The following is a 12,239-nucleotide window of genomic DNA, read 5'->3' as shown; positions in this document are numbered from 1 at the left end:
GATGTCAAGCATCTTTTCATGTGCTTATTGGCCATTTGTATATTTTCTTTGGAAGAATGTCTATTCAAACCTTTTGCCCATTATTGAGTTGTAGGGGTTCTTTATATATTACAGATATATGATTTATAAACATTTTCTTCTGTTCTGTGAATTGTCCTTTCACTTTCTTGATGGTGTCCTTTGAAGCACAAAGGTTTTAAATTCTGATGTAGACCAGATTATCTTTTTTGTGTGTTTGTTGTTGCCTCTGTACTCTTGGTGACATAACTAAGAAACAGTTGTCTACTCTAAGATCATAAAGGTTTATTTCTATGCTTAGCTCTTACATTTAGGTCTGTAATCCATTTTGAGTTAATTTTTGCATATGGCATGAGGTAGGGGGTCCAACTTCTTTGTTTTGCATGTGAATATCCAGTTGCCTCAGCACCGTTTGTGGAGAAGGCTCTTCTTTCCCAAGACATTAAATAATGTCTTGGAATTCTTGTTGAATATTAATGAACTTTAAATGTGAAGGTTTACTTCTGGGCTCTCAGTTCTAGTCCATTGATTGATATGTCTTTCGTCATGCTACTAGCACACTGTCTTAATCACTGTGGCTTTTTAAGTAAGTTTTGAAATTAGGAAGTATGATTTCTGACTTTGGTCTTTTTCAGAGTTTTTTGTTTTTGGCTATTCTGGGTCTCTTGCATTTCCATATGAATTTTAGGATCAGTTCGTCAGTTTCTGCAAAGAAGCCAGCTGGGATTGTGACAGCAATTGTGTTGAATCTCTAGGTCAATTTGAGGAGTATCGCCATGCTAACAATATAAAGTTTTCTTCCACAAACATGGGATGTCTTTCTATTTATTTAGTTATTCTTTAATTTCTTTCAATCATAGTTTTTTTGAATGCAGAAATTTTGAAGTAAAAAATTTACCAAGTTATCATTTATTGTACTTATTGCAGTTGTTGCTGTATTTTTTTTTTAAACATCTTTATTGGAGTATAATTGCTTTACAATGGTATGTTAGTTTCAGCTTCACAACAAAATGAATCAGTTATATATATACATATGTTCCCATATCTCTTCCCGCTTGCGTCTCCCTCCCTCCCACCTCCCTATCCCACCCCTCTAGGTGGTCACAAAGCACCGAGCTGATCTCCCTGTGCTATGCGGCTGCTTCCCACTAGCTATCCACCTTACGTTTGGTAGTGTATATATGTCCATGCCTCTTTATCGCTTTGTCACCGTTTACCCTTCCCCCTCCACATAGCCTCAAGTCCATTCTCTAGTAGGTCTGTGTCTTTATTCCTGTTTCACCCCTAGGTTTTTCATGACATTTCTTTTTTTCTTAAATTCCATATATATGTGTTAGCATACGGTATTTGTCTCTCTCTTTCTGACTTACTTCACTCTGTATGACAGACTCTAGGTCTATCCACCTCATTACAAATAGCTCAATTTCGTCTCTTTTTATGGCTGAGTAATATTCCATTGTATATATGTGCCACGTCTTCTTTATCCATTCATCCGATGATGGACACTTAGGTTGTTTCCATCTCTGGGCTATTGTAAATAGAGCTGCAATGAACATTTTGGTACATGACTCTTTTTGAATTATGGTTTTCTCAGGGTATATGCCCAGTAGTGGGATTGCTGGGTCATATGGTAGTTCTATTTGTAGCTTTTTAAGAAACCTCCATACTGTTCTCCACAGTGGCTGTATCAATTTACATTCCCACCAACAGTGTAAGAGGGTTCCCTTTTCTCCACACCCTCTCCAGCATTTATTGTTTCTAGATTTTTTTTTTTTTTTTGTATTTGCATAGTATATCTTTTTTCATCCTTTTACTTTTTTTTTTTTAACATCTTTATTGGGGTATAATTACTTTACAATGGTGTGTTAGTTTCTGCCCTATAACAAAGTGAATCAGTTATACATATACATATGTTCCCATATCTCTTCCCTCTTGCGTCTCCCTCCCTCCCACCCTCCCTATCCCACCCCTCCAGGCTGTCACAAAGCACCGAGCCAATATCCCTGTGCCATGCGGCTGCTTCCCACTAGCTATCTACCTTACTACGTTTGTTAGTGTGTATATGTCCATGACTCTCTCTCGCCCCGTCACAGCTCACCCTTCCCCCTCCCCATAACCTCAAGTCCGTTCTCTAGGAGGTCTGCGTCTTTATTCCTGCCTTACCCCTAGGTTCTTCATGACATTTTTTTTTCTTAAATTCCATATATATGTGTTAGCATACTGTATTTGTCTTTTTCTTTCTGACTTACTTCACTGTGTATGACAGACTCTAGGTCTATCCACCTCATTACAAATAGCTCAATTTCGTTTCTTTTTATGGCTGAGTAATATTCCATTGTATATATGTGCCACATCTTCTTTATCCATTCATCCGATGATGGGCACTTAGGTTGTTTCCATCTCCGGGCTATTGTAAATAGAGCTGCGATGAACATTTTGGTACATGACTCTTTTTGAATTTCGGTTTTCTCAGGGTATATGCCCAGTAGTGGGATTGCTGGGTCATATGGTAGTTCTATTTGTAGTTTTTTAAGGAACCTCCATACTGTTCTCCATAGTGGCTGAACCAATTCACATTCCCACCAGCAGTGCAAGAGGGTTCCCTTTTCTCCACACCCTCTCCAGCATTTATTGTTTCTAGATTTTTTGTTGATGGCCATTCTGACTGGTGTGAGATGATATCTCATTGTAGTTTTGATTTGCATTTCTCTAATGATTAGTGATGTTGAGCATTCTTTCATGTGTTTGTTGGCAGTCTGTATATCTTCTTTGGAGAAATGTCTAATTAGGTCTTCTGCCCATTTTTGGATTGGGTTTTTTTTTTTTGTTATTAAGCTGCATGAGCTGCTTATAAATTTTGGAGATTAATCCTTTGTCAGTTGCTTCATTTGCAAATATTTTCTCCCATTCTGAGGGTTGTCTTTTGGTCTTCTTTATGGTTTCCTTTGCTGCTGCTGTATTTTTTATGTAATGTGAAATGCATTCGAACCATGTGAAACTTAATTTTGTATTGAAATGAAATGTAAATAGGTTGTAATAAAATCTCACTGTGCTAATAATTGTTTGGTTATATGTGAGATAGAAAATCAGTGTAAAAGTAAAAAATGCGTTCTGAAATGCGATAGATGTTGAATTTCTTCTGCCAGATGTTTATTGTGGAGGAGTGTATGTAATTATTTTATTGAGAATATTTAAGCACTAATTATATAAGGGAGCTTATGTTTTGTAATTTTTTAAAATAAATTTCTAAGTTTGTTTACTGGCTGCGTTGAGTCTTTGTTGCTGCGCATGGGCTTTCTCTAGCTGTGCCGAGCAGGGGCTTCTCTTGTTGCGGAGCACAGGCTCTAGCACAGGCTCAGTAGTTGTGGCGCACGGTCTCTACCACTGCGCCACCAGGGAAGCCCTCATTGCAATTTTTGATTAGTTTATTCCTGAGCATTTTATTTAACAGCTTATTTTTTGCTATTGTGAATGGGATGTTGTATTTTTATAACCTGTTTTTGTGCATACATTCACTTTATGTATATGAAATTAATTTCTACATATAATTTTCTAATTGGTCTACCTTACTCATTTTTAGATTATTGTAAAAGTTTTTCAGTTGACTTCATTTTGGCTTTTCTTTCAAGTTTATCTGTTTTGAAAGTCCATGTCCTTAAATTTTCTTTAACATATTTTTTTTACAAAAGTTCCTCCTTACTTATTCTTCATGTGTTTTTAATATGTCTGTCTTCTAAGTTGAAGAAGGGTTGTTGTGGTTTCCAGGAACTTTGTTAGCTAATTATTCTGTCCCTTACCTTAGTTTTGGATCATTTCCTTTTCTACTTAACCTTTCACTTCGCTGATTTGATTTTCTGGTTAGCATTTTTTCGGTCAAAGTTTCAGTGGAAGTTCTTAATGCATAAATCCTCTTTTTTTTTTTTTTTTTGTCTGATGTGAAATACTAAGACATAGCACTAGGAATAAAAGTTGAGTTTTGGGCTTCCCTGGTGGCACAGTGGTTGAGAGTCCGCCTGCCGATGCAGGGGACGCGGGTTCGTGCCCTGGTCCGGGAGGATCCCACATGCCGTGGAGCGGCTGGGCCCGTGAGCCATGGCCTCTGAGCCTGCGCGTCCGGAGCCTGTGCTCCGCAACGGGAGAGGCCACAGCCGTGAGAGGCCCGCGTACCGTAAAAAAAAAAAATAAAAAAGTTGAGTTTAAGGAGAGCACAAAGAAACATCTTGAATAACTGATGGGGAACATCTAGTTATTCATTTTCATTATGTGTCAATTCCGCTTTAACTAGGATTTGTAAAGATGTGGGTGTTTAATACTTATATAACAGGTCAGTACTTCAGCTTGAAATTTTTTTATGCTGTAATTTAAATTTCATATTGATTATTCTGTAAAGCAGAAATAAGCTGATTAATTTTTGGTCGATGAAAGATAACAACCCTGCTGGTAATTGAAAGACCAATTTGTCTCATCATAGTTTAGAACATCAAACTGTAGAAGGTCTGTTTTCTAGTTCTAACCAGCCATTGTGGTAAACACGAGCAAGTCAGTTACTTTCTCTGAGCCTTGTTTTTTTTCATCTGTAAAAATGGGAATAATGATACACTAGATTTAGGATTTTTGTGAAGATCACATGAGACTGTCTGTGGAAGTGTTTTGAATAGCAGTGGAGGTCCATTGATACAGGTGACTTTTTTCAGTGGGGTCTACTCAGCATCTTACTAGCTCCGTCTCTTAAAGCTTTTCACTAGTCACAGAAACTGGGTCTAATTTTTGTTCTTGTTTCAGATTACAAGTGGACACCTGAGTCAGCAGGACCTGGAGACCCGGATGAGAGAGCTTATCTACACAGACTCAGATCTTGTCATCACCCCAATTATTGACAATCCGAAGGTGCGGGAAGGCACCCTAACAACCGAGGGCTGAAATCTGGGTGATGTTTTCATTCCCAGTATACTTTGCCTTATTTTCCTTTTTAAAAAAAAATATTTATTTTTTGGCCATGCTGCATCTTAGTTCTGTGACCAGGGATTGAATCCATGCCCCCTTTCAGTGGAAGCGCAGTCTTTTTTTTTTTTTTTTTTTTGTGGTACGCGGTCCTCTCACTGTTGTGGCCTCTCCCATTGCGGAGCACAGGCTCCGGACGCGCAGGCTTAGCGCCCATGGCTCACAGGCCCAGCCACTCCACGGCATGTGGGATCTTCCCGGACCGGGGCACGAACCCGCGTCCCCTGCATCGGCAGGCGGGCTCTCGACCACTGCACCACCAGGGAAGCCCGGAAGCGCAGCCTTAACCGCTGGACCACTAGGGAAGTCTCTTCTTTGCCTTATTTTCTCTCCTGTTCTTGTTGTCGTCTGCTTTTCTTTCTTTCTTGCCACGTGTCTATATTCCTAACCCTCACCCTTTCTGTAACCCTCTCCTCTTCCTGCGTCACTCTTTCACTGGAAGGGTAAGTTTCCTTCCCCCTTTGCAGCAGCTCTGCCTGTCAGTACATGAGCTGGAGAGTACATGAGCTGGAGAGTGGCTGCTGACTTCTAGACCTCAGACCTTAGCCTCAGTCCCTTCATTTCTCCATACTTACTTAGGTGAATTACTCCAGACATTCTCCTCGCTGATGTGTTGTGAAGGCAGATGTCAGGGAGCAGCGCTCACCAGACTGGGGTGGGTGGGCAGATCACAGGGAGACCACACCTCTCACAGGTTGTCAGGATTGTAGGGCAGATGATGGGGAGACACGGGGGGCTTGGGGAGCCTTGGTTACAATGCACTTCTAACCCAGTGGGATTTTCATTGCTTCACATCTTTGGAATATAATACTGTATTAGGGAATGATGAGTACTCTCCTTGGAAAAGGAAATTAATTTCTCAGTTCCTCTGTTTTCTGTTGATTTCCAGCTCCAACACACATTTCACCACCCATTATGCATTTTTATTTTCTTCCTTTTTTTAAAATGTTTTTTTCTTTATTAATTTATGACTGTTTCATCTCACTGGGGAAGTTTCTATAGTTTGCAACAAAAGGCTTCTTAGATCAATGTTTATTTACTAGATAGACAACATTTAATATAGATTACTCAGCTATTTGTCATAATGGAGCTATCTCTTTTTATGCATTCAGGTATCTGGCAGAGTAACTGTATATTATACCAAATTTAATGTGTAACAGGGTATTTTCCCAGTGGAACTTCTAGAACAATTTGTGCTATCTTTTGACCATATTCTGTATTTCTTTCTTTTTATAACCAGACTTAGTTGTTTCTGGGAAACCTTAGAAGTTTTTTTTTTTAACTTTTAATTTTGAACTAATTTTAGACTTAAAGGTTCAAAAATAGTAGACTTCCTGTATACCTTTTACCCAGCTTCTCTTAGTGTTAATATTGTACAGGAACACAGTACTGTTAGCAAAACCAGGGGATTGACATTGGTACAGTGCTGTTAACTGATGAGCTGATTTGAATTTCATCAGTTGTGCCACCAGTGCCCTTCTTCTTATGTTCCAGGATCTCATGTTACAGTTGGTTTTTTTTTTTTTTTTTTTTTTGCGGTACCCAGGCCTCTCACTGTTGTGGCCTCTCCTGTTGCAGAGCACAAGCTCTGGACGCGCAGGCTTAGCGGCCATGGCTCACAGGCCCAGCCGCTCCGCGGCCTGTGGGATCTTCCCGGACCGGGGCACGAACCTGTTTCCCCTGCATTGGCAGGCGGACTCTCAACCACTGCGCCACCAGGGAAGCCCTACAGTTGGTTTCTATGCCTCCTTAGTTTGCTCCAATCTGTCCTTGTCCTTCACAGTCATGTGGTAATTTCATATTCTTTCCTTGTCTCTCATGACCTTGGCACTTGGAAGAGTACTGGGCAGGTATTAATATTTTGTAGAATGTCCCTCAATTTGGGTTTGCCTAAGTGTTTCTCATGATTAGAATGAGGATATGTATTTTTGGTGAGAATACTACCAGCAGAAGTTTAAAAGATGCTCTATAGAGAGGTTTTGGAGAAGTTAGACATAGAAATGATGGTTGAATTTTTTTTTAAATTAAGTATTTTTGGCTGCATTGGGTCTTCATTGCTGCATGTGGGCTTTCTGTAGTTGTGGCGAGCAGGGACTACTCCTCATTGCGGAGTGCGGGTTTCTCATTGTGGTGTCTTCTCTTTGTTGTGGAGCATGGGCTCTAGGCACATGGGCTTCAGTAGTTGTGGCACTCGGGCTCAGTAGTTGTGGCTCGCGGGCTTAGTTGCTCCGCAGCATGTGGGATCTTCCCAGACCAGGGCTTGAACCTGTGTCCCCTGCACTGGCAGGAGGATTCTTAACCACTGGGCCACCAGGGAAGTTCGATGGTTGAATTTTTTAATTAAAAGTGTCATGTTGAAGTACCCCAGCTATTCCAAACTCATGGATCCAGCTGCTATACACTTTCCTCACTTTGCTCAAGGAAATCGTGTGCTTTCCTATTCATGAAGTTGTATCTTCGCCAATTCAGTCATCAAGTCCTCACCACTCTTCAAGACCTCATGCCACTTTCCAGGTCTTCCATAAACTCTGCCCTGACCACATCAACCTAAAGTCCTTTCTGATTCTCTATCTTTTTAGAAACATTTCTCTGAAGTATTTTGTCTGTAATTATGTCCCGCCTGTTTTGCATTCTAATTTAAATATCTTATGTTTTTCTGTTGTTTCACAGATGTTTGTCTTATCTTTCTAACCAGTGTGTCAGCTCTCTGGCAGTAGGACCATGTCTTTGTATCCCCCTTAGCACTTAGCATAGTGCCTCACCCTAGCAGGTATCCAATAAATATTTGTTGAGGAACTAAATTTCTAACCTAGAGGTAAATTAGCCTAAGAGTAAGCCAGGATAGGGTGACCCTTTTCCATGATGCTTTATTTTATTGAAGATATCAATTGAAATGATTTTATTTTATGCATTATTACCTATATTTGTATATTTTAATCTGAAGGGGCTTTGTTGAATGCTTATTCTTTTTGGTGATAAATTTTACAGTGTTCTTTTCTGTCTTCATTGATTTATAATCTGATATAGGAGACATATCAGGAGATAGATACGCATCTTAAAAGGTTTTGTTTTGTTTTTTTAACCACAGATAATGAAACAACCACCAATTAAATATGATCCAAAAATATTGCATCTACCAGCACATTCAGGTAGGATCATAAAGGGCTTATCAAGCACATAGATTCATGGCGGACAAATACAAATATGAAATTTAATAGCAAATGGAATATTTTATTTATGAATAGCTAAATTTTTATTTTCTTGCCAACTGGCTATATTCTTGAGACACTGTATAAATTATTAACAACCTGTAATCCATTTGAGCCAGCATTTGACCTTACTCAGCTGGCTCTAGGCTGCTCAGTACTCTTGTGAGTGGGAAAGTTCCTGTGAAACTGGGTGAGTTTTCCTGTTGAACGGGTGGGCCCTCCTCCTGTCCTTTCCCTTGTAAAGCCAGTTGAATTTCCAACATTAATGGTGCTCTTATGGGTACAGAAGGTTGGAAACCACAATGAAGAATTGAGATTCTACTTGAGGGAGTAGGGCAGTTGAGATCAGGGTCAGATGGTTGGTTCACTTTTGTGAGGTTGATGTAGGACTGGAGATGCTTAAAGGTTGATTGTTACATTCCCTTTCCCCTAACAGAGTCTTACTTAGGGTGAGTATAAGAATTTTTCTTATACCTTAAACTTTGATGTATTTTGTTTGATAAGTTATATTTTAAGCTGTTAAACTAGATCTGGAAAAATTCTTCATCATAGAGTAGAATCTACGATTTGAAATCAAATCAAAGTAAATTCAAAATAAACAACATACGTTCAAATTGAAATAAACTCTTCCAAGTAGAAGCACTATTTATGAAAACTTAGAGGAAAATTATCTCAAAATAGTATTCCGTCCCTTTCCCCCTTTACTTTGAATTATTTTAGGAAATTATTGTTATAGCTTATTTTGTTTAAATATAGAGATTAGGTGAAACTATGTTAATTTTAGCTGGCATTTCATTTCCCAGTTTTTGTCTTTTGTTTGTATAGGGGTTTGGAGGTGGGACTCCCAGATGATTTCAGCTTTGTATTAACCTAGTTATGTTTACTAGTAATTTCACTGGGACCTTATAACATCTGTAGAAATTTTGGCTTTTCCAGTACTTCAAGGCTAGGTTGCTTTATTTATGCAAAGGGTATCTTGTTTTTTCCATAGTACAGTTTTATTTAAGTTTGCATTTTGTTATGTTCTTGGTTGCAAGAACATTCTCCTAAATTTAGGCATCTACCTTCTTTTTTTAAGCATAGGTTTCCATTGACATAGTTCAAACCGTCTCCATGGGGAGAAAAAGAGATGAACATAGAAGAACAAATAAAAGTAGTGATGTCTTTCGAGTATTTTTGGTTTTGACCGTGTAAATTTATAATTTACAATACCTCACCTTAGGTATTGAAATTCTGTGTTCCATTTTATTCTTCTTGTAATGTTCTCAGCAGTCCTTTTTCACATGGTCCCCACTTTTAATATTTTCTTTCCTCTGCAGTGGATAAATTAGTATTTCTAGAAGACCAAGATTGGAATGACTTTCTGCAACAAGTGTGCTCACAGATCGACTCCCCCGAGAAGAGCACAGGGGCCTCCCGAGCCAAGCTGAATCTCCTTTGCTACTTGTGCGTGGTGGCCGGGCACAGGGAGGTGGCCACCAGGCTCCTCCACTCACCCCTGGTACGTAGTTAAGTCGTGAAGTAAAGACTCATCCTATCACGGGCTTGCAGCTCTCCTTCTGCACATAACTCTTTTAATTCTGTAGAGATTAAAACAAGCGCTAAAATACTAATATGATTTAATTACAATGAAAAAAAGTGACTCATCGAGATGATAGGTTTGCCAGAATTGTCCTCTGTTTAATGCTTAGATCTAAAAGCAGTTGAATCGACAGTGATTTTGAACAACTCCTTTGGTAACACTCAGCTTGCATTTTACGTTAATTTGTAGTAGTTGTAAGGTATTTTTTATCTGTGAAATCATAAGACAGAGGTCTTTTCATCAGCTGCTGGAGTGAGCTGCCCACGTGGAATAGGGGCTCTTTTTACTGGGTCTTCCTGGTAAATTCCAAGGCTTCCGATGTGACACTGAACGGGGAACTGAGTCTCTAAGACTTTTCTTTTTCCTTCTTCCCCTGGAGATATTTCTTGGACCGTCTTCATCGATGAAACCATGGGAATTCGGCAGATCTTTTGAAGTCATCCTCAGAAAGGAGTTACAGTGGTCTGGGGCCTTTTCCCTTGTGGGCCTTTGTTTGGGAACTGGCTTGAAAAAATCTAAGTTCATTTTCTTCCAGGATAGTATTACAGTTCCTTATTTGGTACTTGGTGTGTGTTTGTGGGGTGAGGGGTAGTGGCATATTTAGGGAATAGAATTCAGTTGGAGAAACTGAACGTTCTTATTCTTAGTTTCTGTTTTTATCTTATATTTACAAAGATGCAAAAACACTGAATGTAATTCATTTCCTTGGTGCAGGCTTTGCATTTCATGTGTATACTGGTTTGATTTGTTAACTTAGGGGTCACTTTCTGTGTCATTTCATGAATTAAATACATCTTAATTTTTTTTCTAGTTCCAATTGCTAACCCAGCATTTGCGAATAGCTCCAAACTGGGATAGGTAAGTAATATTTACATCTTAATAAATTATTATATTATTAAGTAGTTAAAACATACATATTTATCAAAAGCACATAGTCCTAAATACTTATCACGAAATAGTCTAAAGTAATGATGACCCTGAATCATAGCACTTTCTATAGGCATCCCAGTTCTCCATTTAAAAAGATTTCAAAATAGTCTTTATTCTAATATTAAAAATATAATTCCAAGGTTATGTAAACTACATCTGGAAGCTTTATTAATGATTACTCTTTTGAATATTCTTTATCAAATACTTTACAATTGTCCCTGTGTTTTAATTTAGTTATGCTTCTAAGGCGTTTTCCCTTGCCATTTTATCTTTCCTTACGATGGTTTACAAAATCTAATGAGATTGTGTTCTGTAAACTCCTGATGGAAGGGTGTGTACTTGCTTATATGAGGGCAGCGTACTTGGTGAAAAGCTCATTAAAGTGTGAGAAGGCTCTGTGCTCTGGTTGCCAATGAGACTTGGTCAGATAACTGATTACCTCTTTCCGAGTCTCAGCTTCTGGGGGACTGTTTGTGGGATGATGAAAGTGCTTTGGATTCAGACAGATGTGGGTGTAGATCACAAATCTGCCCCCAGGCAAATTATTATAACTGCCGAGTGTCAGTTTACTCATCTGTAAAATGGGGATAGTGTATCAACTTCATAGATTTTTGGTAACAATCAAATTTTTTTTTAACTGAAGTATAGTTGATTTACAATGTTGTTAGTTTCAGGTGTACAGCAAAGTGATTCAGTTTTATATATTCTTTACAATTGAATTTTGAATGAAGTAGGTGTATGAAATACCTTGCCCGGTGCCTGGTTCTTAGTGGGTACTTAGTGTATTTTGGGGGTTTGGAAGTTGGTGTTATCAATCCTACTTATCTTGTATTATTGTTGAGAAGCTTGTGAAAACTTGAATGTGAAGGGGTTTTGTAAAATGTGCCAGTGGTAGGATAGTAATTATTCTTCCATGCTGCCAAAATATAGGGGAAACAATAGGTGTTCACAAAATGCTTTTTTGGATAATTATTCCTACGCATCTTCTAATGTTACTCTCTCAAGGTAAAATCTGGCGTTACAAATAGGATTTTTAGATCATTTTTGGGCATGTTAAACTTTGAGAAGGATTGTGGTATGCTCACTGTAAAAGAAACCAACAAAAAAATCTTAGCACTTCGGCTAAAACAAATTATATCCTTGAATAGGGTGCCCTCTGCTGATTTTTAAAAAAACAGACATTCTTAATCCTTTCCAGGTACTACTATTTTTTTCCATTTTTTAGATTTAAGTTTAATTGTAAAACAGTTTTTATTTGAGGAAAATATGGATAGATAAGCCCTATGCTTGGAGCCTTCTTTTACTCTCTTTCTCCATTCAAATACTACTTCTTCCAGCGAGGCCTTCTCTGTCCTGGGTCATATCACCTTGATAGCATATGATAAGGGTCTTTAACTTAGCTGGGGGACAATCACTGTTGAAGTATGTATGTTTATTCCTTGGCTTTGTTCAGTATATAGAAAAACAAAATAAAATAACATATAACTTTTTATGTTTCT

The 12,239-nt window shown here is 38.5% G+C and overlaps 1 protein-coding gene across 1 annotated transcript in view; it reads left to right on the top strand.

Moving 5' to 3' along the window:
- Positions 1–12,239, top strand: part of ULK4 (unc-51 like kinase 4) — a 512,005-nt gene that overhangs the window by 30,615 nt on the left and 469,151 nt on the right. Inside the window, exons 13-16 of the mRNA XM_082849145.1 lie at positions 4,801–4,905; positions 8,108–8,168; positions 9,548–9,729; positions 10,622–10,668. Coding sequence (XP_082705271.1) covers positions 4,801–4,905; positions 8,108–8,168; positions 9,548–9,729; positions 10,622–10,668 — 395 coding nt within the window. The remainder of the gene's footprint in view (positions 1–4,800; positions 4,906–8,107; positions 8,169–9,547; positions 9,730–10,621; positions 10,669–12,239) is intronic.

Source organism: Leucopleurus acutus (assembly GCF_964270905.1).
Source record: "Leucopleurus acutus genome assembly, chromosome: 10".
In the NCBI taxonomy this organism is placed as follows: Eukaryota; Metazoa; Chordata; class Mammalia; order Artiodactyla; family Delphinidae; genus Leucopleurus; species Leucopleurus acutus.
Note: the sequence above shows the minus strand (reverse complement) of the source record. Positions and strands in the feature narration are given on the sequence as shown.